We start from the raw sequence: 17,335 nt of genomic DNA, 5'->3' as shown, positions 1-17,335 counted from the left end.
AATTACCTTTTTTTTTTTTTTTTGCCTCAAGCCAATTTGAGTTGAGTTCCTATTGTTTGCAAAGAAAAATGTAGACAAATGAACACACTTTGTGGGTAAGGTAGAGAAAGTTTTTCCTTTAGAGATCAAGTGATTGGGTCACTTGGAGCATACAAGCTTCTGAATCTTGTCCCATGCCTGGGAATGGGAACAGTGTTGATAGGAGCAGAGAAAAGCCAGGCTTCAGAGTCGGACATCGTGGAGTCTCATGTGCTTCCATTGCTTGCAAGCTCCCCAGCACTGGTTCAGGGAGTCTCAATTCCTCCTGCCCAGGAGTGGTTATGAGGATTCCCAGAGCTCGGGCATCTGCATCTGCTAGTACAGAGGGGACACTCATTAAATGTCACTTCCGAACCTGACCTTTCTCCTTGGATAAGGTATGGGCGGATGCCATCTTGGAGAGGAGCAAGGAGGGAGGGGAACTGAACAGCCACACTGTCCCTGAAACACCCGAGTGAAGCTGGTCTTCCCTGAACAGTTTAAATGATTAGCCTGGTTTAAGGTTTTGTATCTTTTACCACGTGAAGCTCATGAAAAGATCAGACCGAGGACCGAGGACAGTAGCAGAGTTTTTTTGTGGTATTTACTATATACCAGACACTGATTACATGTGTCCCCCCAAGGGAAACTGTGGCCCAGAGAGGTTAAATGACTTGCCTGATGCCACACAGTAAGTGGCAGAGCTGGAATTTGAACCCAGGTCCTCTGGCTCCAGAATATCCCTCACTCCTAATCATGGCACTCGATTTTTCTTTGCATATCCGAATTCAAAGTGAGGAAGTTTGCAACCCTAGTGCAGCCCTAGTAGTATCTATTTAAACAGAGCTTTAATTTTTGTGTGCAGAAAGGGGCATTTCAGGACTTACAAACTAGCCATCCTTGGGCTGCCTCCAACCTGGACATATTTTATTTGGTCCATGTAGTGCTTTACATATTGGAAAAAACAGGCTTTTTTCTCTGGCTTCTCCTAAAAACCCTAGGGCTGGAGTTGAGGGGCAGGGCCGCATTTGAAGGGGGGGGTCTGTTCACCGTAGGAGGAGCCAGAAGAGGAGACCTCGACTCCTGAATGCAGCTCAGTCTGAGGTGGTTTCCTGAACCACGGAGGCCTCATCTGGGTCAGGGTGCATCCCCAGGAGCCAGCCATTCATCCCTGCCAGCAGCACAGTGTCCTCTTGTCCCCCTGCCAGCCTGGAACCCAGGAGGGGAAAGGCAGCTGGGGCCTCTGGTTGGATCCCAGAATCCACTATCCCTGGGCTCTGTGGCCTTGCTGATCCCTGTCCCTCTCTCGGCTTCCCTTTCCTCATCTGTAAAATGGGCATATGGCCATCCCTGTCCAACTTTTAACCTTCCCACCCCACTTTCTGGTCTCCCTTTGGGGACTACCACCCTGTTTGACTGTCCATCCAGATCAGTGGGTGGGCATATGACCCAAATTCAGTGAATCTGACTTTCTCTTGGGAGAACCAGAAACTCAAGGGGAACTAAGGCTAAGAAGAGAAATAGTTGGTGCCCTGAAGACCCCATCCTTTGGCTCCTACTCTCTGCGCTTCTCAAGTCCCTGGAGCTGATCTGTTATTATCCTTTCCAAATATTTTTAGAAAATACAACCTGCCACATTAACTTTATCACATCCTGAATTCCTGAATGGATTTGGATCTATGTCTGGGCTTTCAGTTTTGTTCATCAACCTCTTTTCTCATTTCTGTCATCCATATCCCTCACTGTATTTTCTGCAAGGTCTGTTCTCCTTCATGTTCTTTCCAAGTGTGTCTTCACTTGTGCAATTTCTCCTTTCTATTTCTTTCATGAGCTCTGCCAGCTCATGTTCATTACCTCCTTTTGCCTGCCACGTTCTTCCTGAGTTCTTTCATTATGTGTGCTTTTTTTCTTTTCCTTCATAGAGGTAATTGCTAGTTCAATTTCTTTATTCATGCCAAAATTATTTGGATATAAATTTCTTCCTCTCTGTGTTAACATTTTTCATCTGTTGGTAGATTTTTATGCTCTTTTCTGCATAGTTTATTATAATATCTTTTTTTTTTTTTTTTTTTTTTTTTTGCGGTATGCAGGCCTCTCACTGCTGTGGCCTCTCCCATTGCGGAGCACAGGTTCCAGACGTGCAGGCTCAGCGGCCATGGCTTACGGGCCTAGCCACTCCGCGGCATGTGGGATCTTCCCAGACCGGGGCACGAACCCTCATCCCCTGCATCGGCAGGCGTACTCTCAACCACTGCGCCACCAGGGAAGCCCTATAATATCTTTGTATCAAGGCTTTTACACTTTTTAAAAATATTTATTTATTTATTTATTTATTTGGTTGCGTGGGGTCTTAGTTGAGGCAGGCGGGCTCCTTAGTTGTGGCATGGGAACTCTTAGTTGCGGCAAGCATGTGGGATCTAGTTCCCTGACCAGGGATCAAACCCCGGGCCCCCTGCATGGGGAGTGCGGTGCCTTATCCACTGCGCCACCAGGGAAGTCCCTACACTTATTTTAAAAAACCTGTCATTGGAAGGGCTTGATTTTCCTGTGTCAGCTATTTGCTGATTCTTCTTGTGGGTTCTGGGAAGAAAGAGGGTATTTTCTTAGACTTCGTAACTAAAAGGTTCTCTCCTCTCTGCCAAAAAGACAGACTGTTCCCTGCAAATATGTCTTCTTTCTCATTCTTTGTTACACCATCTCTGTTTCTCAGAATCAAACCAGATCCAAGAGGGCTTCTGCTACTCACCCCAGATCCTACATTTATTTTTATAAATAAGGAATGCAGCTTTTCACCTCAGGGCAAGCACTCATCCCCACAAAGTACATTTTTGCTGATGTTTTCTGAGATTTGCTGCCACTGAACCCCCTCACCACCTCCTGTATGACTTCTGCCCTATTTCAAAGCTGCTTTTGGAAAATTTCACACATACTCTGAAGTCTATGGGTTATAACTCTCTCCTGGTTTTGCTAGAAATGCAGTTTGTGGGTTTTTTGTTTTTCATTCTCTTTGATGCCTTGGTATAATTTCTAGAAGGAGGAAGGGAAAATATTAACTTCTGCAGCCATTTTCCTACCCCCATTCTCTTATTGGGTCCTTTCAGTTCCTCTGAGACATAAGCAGAGCAGTTTTGAGTGTTGTCCCCATTTCTGCACGAGACAACAGAGGTTCTGAGGCTCTCGCGGTGCTGTAGGTAGCAGGAGGACCAGCACTTGAGGTCTGTCTGTGTATCGGATCAACGTGGGTCTTTTTTCTCCTTATCTTCTGGGTCAGGCTGGCGCTCAGGCGGGACAGCAGGGAGTTGAGGAGATTGAGGTCTGGCTGCCTCATTTTTTCCAATCCAAAGGGCCAAAGCAGCTGGCTGGAAGCCGTGGGGGCCACCTACACCCCTGTCCTGGGGATATCAAAGGAGGGGGGGGCTTGCCACAGCTGCTGTGCCCCAGCACCGTCCACTCAGACAGATAGCCTGGAACACGGGCAGGACCACTCCGGAACATTACCTCCAGCCTGAGATGAGGCCCACATGGAGTTAGCCTGGGAGAGTGGAACAGCAGCCTGCCCAGCTCAGCCCTGCTTGCATCTGGGTAGCTGCCCCACTCCCTCCCACCCCCCCAGCCTTTGGGCTTTCTGCCGACCACATGCCTTACATAATCCTGGCTCTCCCTGGGGAAGGATGCTGGAGGATGGCTTTATTACAGCTGAAATCCTTGTTTCTGAGAGACCCTCAAGTCTCCTAACCCACAGATATGCCCCCATCATTTAGACAATTCAGCCCCAAGTCCTGGAAGTCAGAAACGAGGTCATTTCCTCTATCCCTCTGCCTCTAATCCAGACGTGGTTTTTCTACTCTTGTTTGAAAATGACCAAAATGGGGGAGGTTTGCCTTCTTTGCTTCCTCCTCTAAAATTCTTGACAGAGAGGCTAGCACAATGCTGGGAAATAAGTGTTCAGCAAGCGTGTGCTGAAAGAATTTCACTTCTTTAATAAAATCCCTTTTATTAAGTGCCTACGGTACGCACTAGACCCATGATCTTCTCGAGTCCTTCCAACCGCCATGGGAGGGAGGCCCTGTCATTTTCCCCTTGTACAGATGCAAAAACCAAGTCCCAAAGCATGGGAAGTAGCCTATTCTGTATCTAACTGGTACAAAGAACATCTAACCAAGTTGACTCCAAATGTTGAGAGATAAAGCCTAGATCAGTCAGCTTTTGCTGCGTAACAAAAGCCTCAAAACCTCCATGACTTTTAATAGCAAATTCTCATTTTTTCTCACTCACGGGTCTGCAGGTCCGCTGGGGAGTCTTGCTTCAGGCTGCGGGCTGAGCTCAGCCTTGCTCCATGTGTCGTGGCCAATGGCAGAAACCAGGAAGGTCACATGGAGATACAGGATTCCTCTCGTATCCTTACTCAGAATGAGTATTCTCTGGCCATAGTGGGAGGCTCTGCAGACGTACAGCAAAGGGTATGATTGTCTAATTCCAACACAGGGCAAGTGTCAGAATTATAAACCATGTTCTTTTTTTTTTTTAACATCTTTATTGGAGTATAATTGTTTTACAATGTTGTGTTAGTTTCTGCTGTATAACAAAGTGAATCAACTATATGTATACATATATCCCCATATCCCCTCCCTCTTGTGTCTCTTTCCCACCCTCCCTAGCCACCCCTCTACGTGATCACAAAGCACCGAGTTGATCTCCCTGTGTAGAGACCATGTTCTAATCTACCACAGCGTGGTCCTGGGGTAGTTAATTAATCGTGTGACTTGGTGATGACTCTCCTCAGGGCCCAAGATGGCTGCCACAGCACTGAACCCATCTCCAGCCCACTCACATGCTACAGAAGTGTGTTGGTAGTGTGACCAACCTTCGTGGTAGTCCAGGACTGAGGAATTTCCTGTGACATGGGACTTTCAGGACTAAAACCAGGAAAGTCTGGGCAAGTTAGAATGAGGTGTTCACCCTGTGTGTGTAGCAGACTGTTTCTGAATATGTGGGCACAACTGGGGGTGCCATGTGTGTGTGTATGTGTGTTGCTATTCCATAGCCGAACACAGGAAACAAATAAACACTCAGTATTACCCGGCTCCCACTGTAATGGTCATTTGGCCACTCCTAATTCCACAGGGAATTTCACTTGGCTGATTTTCTACACAGGCCCCCAAACTGCCCTCATGTCAGCCTGGCCTTCACTGCCTCTGGCTTCCCCCTGAAACTCCACTATACTTCCTTAATTCTACAGAGTGATTTAGATCAACCTCCCAACTCCAGATCTGTTTTGCACACCCCAAAATGGCTAAGCCACTGGCCTCTGGCACAACTAAACTCCAGGGCCAAAGTCAGGTGGCAGATGTGTGTTATTGGCCCATTCAGTGTTTTAAAATAATGTGAGCCATTATTTCTGGCTTCTCTTGAATCAGAAGACCTGGCCACACTGGGCTGTATTTCTGCATGGCCACAGTTGGCTGAACTGAGTAGAGGCAGCTTCCTTTTGGATGGGGTGGTGCTCTCCAGTTTTCCACTGTCGCCACTCCTCCCTATTGCCTCCCTGATATGACAAGCTCGCTTCATTCACTTACCTTACTTGCTTGGAGACTTGAGTTTGCCACCCTCTCTTTGGCAGCACGAAAACAATAGCAGCTTTGCACCTTTGGTCTCTCCTTCCCCTCCACTCTCAACCTGGCCCAGCTTCTGTAAGTGGAAGAATTTCTTCTTGCACGGATATGGTTCATGCTTATAGAAGCATATATAGTCAGCTTTTTTGTTGCTGTTTTTTTGGTTGTTGTTTTAGGTGGCAGATGTACTTCCTCACTTCAGCAGCTGTGAAAATGTGCCTCTCAAGTCTTCTGTGTGGAGCCTAGTTGACAGATGGACCATGGATTCATCCTCATAGTTGAGTGGAGGCCATGCTTCCCAGGGGCTTCTCCCAGTTAATCACAGAGGGAGGCAGGGATCCCAAGGCAGGCCCATTTCCTGGAGACATAGGGCTCCTCTAGAGGCTCAAGGACTTCCTGTCAGCCTTACTGAACATTTTTAGAACTGCCCTCCGGTCTACAACCAACCAATCTTCCTCCCTTCTTTCCCTCCCTCCCCTTTCTTCCAGCCTCCTCTGGCTTCCCCCTCACTTTCCTCCCTGGCCTTTTCCCCAGTAAATTTCTTGTATGTCTCATCTCATCTTGGCTGTCTCAGAGGACCTGAACTAACACACCTTCCCATAACAGATTTGGATAAACCAAAAGGAAGAGAAAGAGAAGGCTTCCAGGCAGGTAAACTGCATGAGTAAAGCTATGGGGGTGGGAAAGCCCCTGGTGTGTTCACACCACAGGAAAAATTGCCTGTCCTCAGGAGGCATCAAACTTCCAGGCTCTAGTCTATGAAAGGAAGTGTTGTGTGACTTTAGGTAACTTACCGAGTCTCTCTGGGCCTTGGTTTCACCATCTGCACATTGGGAATAATAATAGTACCCATTTTATAAGGCCTTTGTAGAGATTCAATGAGTAAATATGAGAATGTGTTTCGAATGGCCCAAATTACCAACTAAAGTTAGAGCTATAATTACAGAAGTATTTAAAACTGCCTGTCTCTGATGGGGCTGGTTTTCAGCTTTGAAGAAGGCAACACACATATTTTCCTTTCCTGACACATTTGGTCTGTGGCCTTTAGGATGCAGACATGAACCAGACCTGGTTCCTGGAAGAGAGGAAGCAGGGGCATGGGGTTGGAAGGGCTGTCCTTTCCCAGGCGAAGCCCCCCATTTTCTGAAGGAGTTGGGGTTGACGTTATCCTTATGACCTTACAGCAGCCAGATAAGAGAGTGGAGGTCAGGCGGGCCCAGAGACTTGCCCAGATGTCTTGGCTGTAGTGGACAGCGGACATCTGGACATACCGAGACTCCTACAGGGGAAAGTCCGATGCTTGTCACTGGGTGGCGGCCCCTGGTAGAGCTGGATGGAAGGAGGGGTTTCCTGAGGTCCACCTGACATGTGGGCTTCACTTCTCAGATGAAGGCTTAAATGCTGGGTTTGAAATCCCGCTGGGTGCCTCCCTGCCATCACCACTACCAGCAACACGTCCACTGCACAGATAAGGTAGTTGAGGCTCAGAGAGGTGAAGTGACTTGCTTAGGTTTCATACAGCAAGCGAGTGGGCAATGTTGGGATTTGAACCTGGCTCTCAAGCCCTTCACCATGGGCTGAGGGTCACTCTTGGGGTGTCTTCCCTCCTCTTCATTCTTGAGGACATACCAGCCCTATCCTCTGCAGGGCCCTGTTAGTCCTCACGGGTCAGGGGAATTTGGAATATCTGCTACTTTTCAGAGCCTGCCTGTTCCTGCAAGATGCCATAACCAGAAAGTTGAATGCCCTATTAGCCCAATAAGCACAGAAAGACTGAGCTGTAAAAAAAAAGAAAACAAAAAGCAAAACTAATGAGATGAAGTGACATTTTTGAATGCTCCTCATGGGCAAGGTGCTTTGGATGCATGATTACGTCACGTTGTCCTTAGCACAGCCATAATTGGAAGTCATCTTAGTTAGGAAAGTTTTTGGCGGCAAGTGAGAGAAAATCTGACCCACGGTGTCTTCAGCAACAAAGGCATTTGCTTATCTCATTAAACGATAAGTCTGGGGGTAAGTGGTTCCAGGGATGGTTCTTCTGCAGCTCTGGTTTGGGGTTCTGCCATTTTCCTGGCCTTCCCTCATAATATCCCCACCATCACATCCTTACACAATGGCCCCCAAAGAAAAGGAGGAGAATAGGGAGGGAAAAAATTCCCAGAAGCCCCCAACAAATGTCCAGATGGTGCTCACGTGGCCACCACTGGACCAATCCCTAGCAAAGAGGGATGTCCCTGGCTGGCTCAGACCAATGCTGGTTCATTTTGTGGGAAGGGGGTGGGGCCATCTTCCTAAACACCTGCTTGATTCATGAACAAAATCAGATTCTCATAGCAAGGGAGAAGCCAGGGGCCCCAAAACCTTCTTCCCTCTTTGGTGTGTGAGCAGCTGGCCTCCTTCCCTAGGGGGGATTTTGCCCCTGGGCTGAAGGGGAAAAAGGGACATTTTATTTGGGGGGGAGTTGGACTGAGGTGATGCTAGTTTGCACTCAAGCCAGGGGTGTGGGATTGGAGAGCTAACATTTATTGAGCACCTACTGTGTGCCAGGCCCCATACTGGGTGATTTCATTCTCTCATCATTTAATTCAGTCCTCACAACTGTCCTGTGAGGAAGGAACTGTTCTCCCCATTTCTCAGATAAGAAAACTGAGACCAAGCCTTGATCACACATATGGTGAGAGGCTGGATTGGAATTAAGTGCTAATGGCAGTTGACCCCCACTAAAGCTCACTGTGCGTCCAGCACTCTGACAAGTGTGTCACCTGGATTAGGTCATTTACTCTTCACTTCATCCTCATTTCACCAATGAGGCACCTAGGCTCAGGGAGGTGGAGCAGACTGCCTGAGGTCACACGGTTTAGTATTGGCCAAGCCGGACTGTGAACCCCACTACCAGAAGGCTGCCCCGTGGGGCTCCCCAAATGTGGAGAAAATCCTCCAGGCCTGTTCTGTAGCCTTTTTGGGATTGTCAGCTTTGCTGGTGGGTAAGCCGGATAAATAAACAAGAGGTTCAAGAAACTCCTTTTGCCTCTTGACTTTCTCAGTCTGCTGAGGCCACATGAGGGTCATCCAACTGCCCTGACAGCCGACATTAAACAGACAAATAAATGAAGCTCTAATATGATAGCAGGAAATGTTAAGTACTGTCAAGGAGAAAAAAAACAAACCCAAAACAGTTCAAGGCAACAGACAGGGCTGATGTGACTGCCTTAGAGCAGGCAGTCAGGGAGGGCTTCTTTGAGCAGCTGACAACTGAGCAGAGACAGAGGGATGAGGGATGTGATGATAAAAGCCAGCTGTGCAAGTATATGAGAGAAGAGTGTTCCAATCAGAGGGAATAGCAAGTGCAAAGGCCCTGAGGTGGGCGTGAGTTTGGAACACTTGGGGCAGGGTGAGAGGTGAGTGTGGCTGGAGCAGAGTGGGTGAGGCAGAGAGTGGGAGGACACGAGGGCAGGGAGGTAGAGGTGGGAGGGGGCAGATCATGTCCTCACAGGACCTTGTAAGGACTTGGGCTGTGCTCTGAGTGAGGTGGAGCCATGGAGGCTTCTGAGCAGGATTCAGTGGAGGACCTGACTTAGGTTCTAGCAGGATTCTTCAGACAACCGCGGGGAGAATGGACTGCAGAGAGATGAGGGCAGAAGCCAGGAGACCAGGGAGGAGTAACAGCTCAGCCTGGGGGCTATTGGTAAGATGAAATGAAACCTGTCGCAATTCACCCAGCAGTGAGCAACAGCCCCAGGATTAGAATCAGACATTCTGGGTCCCAGCTCCACACTCTGCACCCTGCCTCACAAAACTCACACGTGCCCAGCACTCCTAGTTTGCACTACCCTCTACTGACAAGCTCTCATCAATGCTTCACGGCAACCCCCCAAGGTAAAGTACAACTCTGACCTCTCTGTCCCCAGATAAGGAAGCGGCTTAAGAGAGGGTAAGTTCCCTGGCCAAGGTTTCCCAGGTGTAAGTGGGGTGGGGTGTGTGTAGGGAGTGGAGAGGGTGGAGTGAGGTCCAGACGCTTCCAGCTGGGAGCCCAGGTTCTCGCCAGTGCCCAGGGGTGGTCTCTTGCAGAGCCACGGGCACCAGAGGCCAACACCCTAAGCATCAGGTAATGTGACAATGTCCACCATATTCTGAGCCCCTGCTGTGCTCCGGGTACACGTGGATGATGTACACTTATTGTCCCTTACAGCAGTTGCAGATGAGGGACTCAGAGCGCGGTGCTCTGAGCTCTTGTGCCCTCTCCACTGTAGTTATTGAAGGTAAAATAGGGGGCGGTACAACGCCACTCCGCCCAGACCAACAGAGTAGAAAACTAATGGTCTCTAGCCCATCCGGGGTGGGGTGGGGATGGGATGCGTGAGGGGCGGGGGGCGGCTAGAGTGGTGGAGACAGTTTGGGTGGAAAGTGGAGGAAAGGCCCTTCCAGTCCCCTCCCACCCCCAACCCCTGCTCTGCCACCGCTTGACCTCTCATCCTCACACTTTCTCTATCCCCATCACCCCTCCGCCCCCCCATATTCCCTTCTTTCCTCTTCCCCAAATCCCCCATTCCTCCCCCACACCCCCGCGTAACCCCCGCTCCCTGCACATCCTCTCCCTTTCCCCTGCACCATCCCTCCCGTCCCCCGCACCCACATTTTCCACGCACACCCCTCCCACCCTTTCCTGGGCCAGGGGGTCGGAGCCCGTCCCGCAGAAGCTGAGCCGAAAGGAGTCTCCAAGAGCGACCCCACCCACCCCTCTGGACCTGGCAGGGATCGCAGGCCCTGCCCCCGCCCGTAAGCGGGTGGGCGGGGGAGGGGGGAGAGGGAGGGGCGTGGGGGCGGGGTCGGCTCCGGGACTGGGCCCCCGTGGCCCCCGTGGCCCCCAAGCCAGCCGGCCGCCTCCGGCGCTCCGCAGCCGTAGCCTGGTCGCCGGGCCTGCCATGTCCTGGGCCGTGGTCTTCGGGCTTCTGGCCGCGCTGCTGCTGCTGCTACTGCTGACCCGCCGGCGCACGCGGTGAGTGCCCCCCGCCCGACCGGCCCCCGGCTCCCCCCACCCCGACCCGCCAGCGCCGCCCCCGGCCAGACAAAGGGTCGTCTCCGCTCAGGCCCGCGCCCCGGCTGCAGCGAGGGGGTCGCCGAGCCAGCGGCAGGCCCACGTCGGAGCCCCCGCTCCAGTCCTCCGGGCAGGAGAGGGTCCTCTTCCCACCGTCCCCTACACCCACCGGGCGAGCCTGGAGGTGGGAGTCTAGGTGTCCGGCCGAAGGGGCTTCCGCGCCCCTCCCCCGCCCCGGCGAGGGGGCCAGGCCCAGAGGGCTCAGAGTTGGGGAGACGCGCGCGGGAAGGTGCAGGGACAGGAGTCCCAGAGCGCTGCGCACCCACCGCACACACTCGCTCGGCCGGGGCGCGAGAAGCCCGGGCCTGGCCCAGAGAGCGGTGCCCGGGACCTGCGAGGGGGTTTCAGGTGAGAACCGAGAGTCACGGGTGCAGAGTGGGTGCGTGGACATGCTCGGTGTGACTCCCGGTGGAAGAAGCCCCCTCCCGCTCTTCAGCCTCTGCCTGGATCGTGCACCAACTCGGTGTCAACCCCCAGGCTTGCTCTCACCCCCATTACACAGACGGCAGAGTTGAGGCTGGGGAAGGCAGAGGCCCTGAACGATGCCCTCTTACCGGCCCTGGAACCACCTTCCACAGGATTCCCCGATCCGGATGCAGGGGCTGAGTAGGCTCGGTATTTCCCTCTGCCAGAGAAACTCAGGCCCACAAAGGGGTCTCCCTTCTGCTGAGGTCTACTCGGGCAGAGTAGAACCAGAACCAAATGCCTCAGCTTCCTAGTCCCCAAGGTTCTCCTGCTCCATTGAGAATCTGCGATTTAGGAGAAAAGTAAAACTCATCCATCTCAAATCAAGGAGATGGAAGTATAGATCTTTTTCTTTTTATAAAATATTTTTAAAATTAATTTGAATTGCACAAGGAATACATTCGACTTAAGCATTTATCCCATTATAAATAAGACTGAAGCCCTTCTAACCACTCTTCCGACAATTCAGGACCTCTACTGTTGATTAATTTGAGAGGAACCTCCCAGATCTTTTAAAAAGATTTTTTATTTTAGACTTTTTATTTTAGACTGGTTTTATATTTACAGAAAAGTTGTACAAAGAGTTCCCAAATACCCCGCACAGTTTCTGCTATTGTTAACCTCTTACATTATCATGGTACAGTCATTAAAACTAAAAAAACCAACACTGGTCTGTTATGATTAACCAAACTCCTTGAATTTCATCAGTTTTTCCATTAACGTCTTCTTTCTGTGCTAGGATCTCATCCAGGGTACTGCCTTTGGTTGTCATATCTCCTCAGCCTCTCAGCTGTTTTAAAAATTATTCTTATACGCATAGACATTAGCTCATAGATAACACAGGGCGGTGGAAGTGTGTGTGTGTGTGTGTGTGTGTTTAAATCAGAGTGTCTGAAAATTCCAGAAATTTTCTGGAAACCTTTTATTTTTAAACAATGTGTTAGTTGAATTTCCACACAGTGAGTTCACGATATTTTTGTTCATCCTCTGGACACCTTTCCAGATGAAACGTAACACCATACATTCAATCATTTGCCTGGAAAAATGAAAACGAAAAAGGCTACAGATAAGTTTCCTTATAGAGAAATAAATTTTTTTTCCTAAGTTGTCAGGCTTTTTGGAAACTCTGTACAGAGTTGTTTTCAGACTGTACCTTTGCTGTTTTCACTCCAGATTTTCGTTTTGACATCCGTCCATGTTGCTATGTGGAGATCTAATTCATTCTTTCGATTTTTTTATGTAGTATTCCATAGTATGAATAGGTGCAGGTTTCTCTTTTCCCTTTTATTCCTGTCCCTATTGAGGGACTCAAGTTGTTTCCAGTGTTTTTGCTATTTCAGACAATGTGCTGGGCTCATCCTGTGGGGCCTCCTGGTGTGTGCTTTTCTCTGGGGCAGATGAGGGCAGCCACAGAATACATGGATTCTGGGAGGCTGGGTACCTGGGTGCTTAGCATATGGAAACTCCCAGCCTCCAGGAATAAGAACAAGCTGCGTAACTGCTCTCTGCCTCAGTTTCCCAATCTTTATGCTTTTTTTTTTTTTGGCCACACCATATGGCATGCAGGATCTTAGTTCCCCAACCAGGGATCAAACCTGCGCCCCCTGCAGTGGAAGCGCAGTCTTAACCACTGGACCGCCAGAAAAGTCCAGTTTCCCAGTCTTTAAAATGGGAATGATGATGGAATTACCTGGCAGCCTAGTGTTTAGGATTCTGTGCTTCCACTGCAGGGGGCACAGGTTTGATCCCTGGTGAGGGAACTAAGATCCTACAGGCCGCACGGCACTGCCAAAAAAAACCCAAGAAAACAAAACAAAACAGGGAATGGTGACGATAATAGTAGGTGAGAGTGGAATTGCTGGATTAGAAGGAATGCCAAACATTATTTTAGCTAATTCTTGCTATCAATCCAGAGAGCTAATTTGTCTTTGAGGGTGAGTTGTTGATTTTTATACCTGTGGACAGCTTAGAAGTTTCACCAGGTGGGTACTGGGGAGAAGTGTGGGTATGGGGGCTACTGACAGTTGTGTGGGTGGTAGTGTGGACCCTGGGGGGGAAGAGTTGCGTGGACCCTTGGGAGACCCCACAGGGGCCGGAATTTAGGCCCCCAATCTCATTTTCTCCTAACTTGGAGATGGAGGCACTCTTGTTATCCCCATTTTACAGAGGAGAAAACTGAGGCCCAGAGAGGCCAAGCAACTTGCCCAGGGTCATGTGGACTAAAAATTTGGGCTTCAGGAATTTTTAATTTTCAGAAAAAATGAATTTTCATTCTTCCCACACATTTTATTTGTGATCTGAATGCTCAAAAGTCTTAAACCACATGATATTAAGATAGTAAGAGATGCAGCTATGACCAGAAGATTCTTCAGGAACCACAAATAATCAAGTGTTGGAAAAAGAGGTAGACGAGACTGATGCCGTGTTGATGGAGATCCAAAGTTTGGGTCAAAACACGCGAGGGGGGCTTCCCTGGTGGCGCAGTGGTTGAGAGTCTGCCTGCCAATGCAGGGGACATGGGTTCGTGCCCCGGTCCGGGAGGATCCCACATGCCGCGGAGCGGCTGGGCCCGTGAGCCATGGCCGCTGAGCCTGCGCGTCCGGAGTCTGTGCTCAGCAACGGGAGAGGCCACAACAGTGAGAGGCCCGCATACTACAAAAAAAAAAAAGAAAAAAACCCAAAAAACATGCAAGGCCCTGCACCTCCCACGGCTCATTCCCTTCTCCTGATCAGCCCCCGAGGTGATGTCCATCACCCCACCTGACAGCTGAGGCTTAGAAAGGCTAAGTGACCTCCTTAAGGCCACACAGAAGTTATACTCTACATCTAGCTGGTTCCAAAATTCATGCTTTTCTCAATTAAAGGGTAAAAAAAGCACGACTTCAGTCAGTCAGTTACTCTTGTCTTTACGTCTGGCCTTTTTAAAAAATTAAAACATTTTTAACTATGAAAAGTTTCAACTATACAGAAGAAATTAAAAGAACAGTATAAGAACCCCTTGTACCCATCACCTTGATTTGACAGCTGTTAACTTATTTTTTTAAATTACAGATATCATGATATCTCAACATTAAGTATTTCAGGGTGCCTGTTAAAAAACAATTGTGATGCTACTATTCTGCCTGAGAATATAAAAGATAATTCTTTTTTTAAAAATAAATTTCTGCTATCTTTTTTTTGGGGGGGGTGGGCACACTGCATGGCTTGTGGAATTTTAGTTCCCCAACCAGGGATGGAACCAGGCCCGTGGCAGTGAGAGCGCGGAGTCCTAACCACTGCACCACCGGGGAACTCCCTAAAAGATAATTCTTAATATCATCTAGTTCCCAGTCCAAATTCAAATTTCTACCAGTATGGCAAAGAATTTTAAAACCCGGCTCAGTAACCGTGAGTATTTTCTCCTGGGAAAGGTGGTGAGCAGGGAGTTAGGAGGCCTTGGGTTGGGACTTAGGAGTCTGACTGCTGTGCCCACTGGGGCTAATTATCTGCCGTGTGAGTATCAGAAACATCCTTCCTGCTTTCCGGGCCTTAGTTTCTCCATCTGGGCTCTGAGCTAGCTCATGTGGCTGGTCTCATGCTCCAGCCACTACACCAGGCTGAATGTGTCTGTCTTCCTCTTTGGGCTTGTGTGGCTGCTCCAGGGAGCATTGGAAGAAGTCTCCTGGGTGGGAGACCCTTTTTTGGGTGGCACAGTGGCATCAGATGAGGGTTCCTAGAGGCACAAGGGTCATTCTGGACTCTTGCAGGATACAGAATTACTAGGCAAAAATAAATCTGTCTCATTCTAACATGCGCTAACCGGAGGTCAACAAATGGTAGTCCATGACTGGATTCAGCCCCAGGTGGGTCTGATGTGGACCACACAGTACAAGGCGGGGAAACTGGGGGAGTACACACACAAACCTCCAGATTTCCAGCTTCTCCTGAAAAATTGGAAGATCTAGCAACACTTGGCCTGGGACTCAGTTGTAGAACCTGCTCTAAACCTTGCCACAGTCTCCACCACTCCCTATTGCCTCTCCAACATGCAGCTGTTCTACTTATCACTATACCTGCTCTACTGTTTCTTTTATGATGCTGAGGAACAATTCTATGAATCTGTGTCTATTACAAAAACAGGAAAACAGAACCTAGAGCAAGGCGGCCACGTGCTTTTTCTACACCATGGGAGGCAATGGGAGGGAAGAGCAGAAGAGGGTTAGGGAGACCCTTGATTAGTGGCCGACAGTCTGCGGATGAGCCCTGGGGAGAGAAAGGGTTCAACAGTTTAAACAGGCTCAGGTTGTTCCAACCCAGCTGGGCAACAGCCAGCCCCTCTGTTCCTCCATTAAATCCTCCTTGAGGCCCTGAATTGAGTTGAAACTACTGGACAGAGAAGTTGGGCAATCTACCAACACTGCACAGCTAAATGAGCAGTGTCTGCTCTGAGCAAGCCAGAATGCAGACTGTGTGTCAGGCTCTTGACCTGCATTAGCTCCCTTAACCTTCTTATGAGTCTGGGAGGGAGGTGCTGCTCATTGAACACCAACTGTGTGCATGATTCGTTCATCTGAGACATATTTATTAAGCGTCTACTATGTCCCAGGCACTGTTCTAAGTTCTGGGTCTATAAGAAGTGTCTGCCTTCATGGAACTTCTGTCCAGAGAGGGTGTGATACTTCAAGGGACACAAAGGTGGTTGATATCCATGCATGACTTTCTCCCTGATTTTCTCAAAGGTTTGAGTAGGAGAGAGAGACAGGACAGATGATGGGATTGGCGGTGGGCTCTGTGAGCAAAGAATGGGCAGGTTTTTGAGGAACCCACATGATGGGAATCAGAGCTCCAGGGGAGAATCAGAAAAGATGCTTTGGTCTCTGAACCAGGAAGGGAAGGCAGCGATCAGCCGTGCGGGCAGCAGCTGGGGATGAGAGGGCCACGCCCTGCATCCCTGCCCCCCAGGGCCTGGCAGTGCTTCAGAACAGTGAGAGTGTCCATGAAGGAGGCTAGAGACCGCAGACCCCAAAATAGAGCCTCCTTCACCCCCGCTGGCCTCTGGCTGAGTCACCCTGGAATGTGACCTGGGCCTGAGTTGGATTCAGGGCCCGGGGGCTGAAGGAGCCTCTGGCACATCAGGAATCAGACGCTTGGGCTCCCAGCTTCCTGCCTTTGTCCGCACCTCCTTGGAACTTTGCAGGGGAAAGATGAATGCTGCCAGAAATAACACCAGGCTTGCTGGGGAGCTCCGGTGGCAGCCAGAGTCAAAGGCGGGGAAAGGAAGCCCCATCCACACCCCAAAAGATGTCTTAGGGGAAAGTCTCAGGCCCTGCATTTGGGAAGGTCGCTGAAACCTCTCTGTGTCTCAGTTTCCTCACCTGCAAAGTGGCTGTGCAGATGTCCACTTGGGGTGACTTGGGGCCAGGGTAGCATCAAGAGTGTGGGCTCTGCAGCCAGGCCTGCCTGGATTAGAAACCCAGACGCTCCATGGTGGGCCCTCGGGCAAGTGGCTCAGCCCCTTCTGTGCCTCAGTTTCATCTGCTGTAAAATGGGCTTGATAGAAATACAATGCTTCCTTCCTCAAAGGATAACACAGTGAGGGCTCATCAAGTATCAGCCATTATTACCAAGCAAGGAAACCTTTGCACCTGGCATATAGCCGTTGCTCGAGAAATGGCACCCGGGAGTCATATTGGTCCTGCTTCTCAGACCCACCCCAGCTGCTCCCCAGTTGCCAGGTGCCAGGCACTGCTCTATAGCCCCCTTCAACTTCATCACAGCCCAGTGTAGTCTGTAGTGTCGTCACTCCTCTTTTACAGGTGAGGAAACAGGCGTAGGGAAGCAAAGTCACACGGTCGGCAAGAAGCGTGGCTGGGATTTGAAGCCAGGAAGTGTGGTGCTAAAGTCAGGCTCATAACAACCATCCTGCCCTCCTGCCTCTTGTGCAAAAATCGCCGCTCCTGTGTCTTGTCTCTGGGCTCAGACCTGGACTGGAAGAGGGCTGGTGCACACTGGGCTCCTCCAGCCCTGTGCTGTGCCAGCCTTTAAATGGAGCCTTCAGGAGAAGGTGGCTCACAGAGAGGCGAGGGGAGAGGAAGGGTCTTGGCACGTCCCCAGCACCCCCTTAGAATCCCCGAGCTGCACCTTTGCGAGTCTCCTCAATGATGGG

At 50.0% G+C, this 17,335-nt stretch overlaps 1 protein-coding gene across 2 annotated transcripts in view; it reads left to right on the top strand.

Annotated features, from left to right (window-relative positions):
- Positions 1-8,851: 8,851 nt before the first annotated feature.
- PTGIS (prostaglandin I2 synthase) overlaps positions 8,852-17,335 on the top strand; it is a gene marked incomplete at both ends in the record, with an annotated part of 44,190 nt that continues 35,706 nt past the window's right edge. Inside the window, one exon of one of the 2 annotated variants that reach the window (XM_079719981.1) lies at positions 8,852-8,990. Coding sequence is in view for 1 of the 2 variants with exons in the window: in XM_079719980.1 (XP_079576106.1) it covers positions 10,553-10,626 (74 nt within the window). Of the gene's footprint in view, positions 8,991-10,552; positions 10,627-17,335 lie in introns of those variants that run through there. The other variant, XM_079719980.1, reaches the window with a different exon arrangement.

The sequence above is a fragment of the Hyperoodon ampullatus genome (genome assembly GCF_949752795.1).
Source record: "Hyperoodon ampullatus genome assembly, chromosome: 14".
NCBI classification, from domain to species: Eukaryota; Metazoa; Chordata; class Mammalia; order Artiodactyla; family Ziphiidae; genus Hyperoodon; species Hyperoodon ampullatus.
This window is presented reverse-complemented; position numbering and strand designations above follow the sequence as displayed.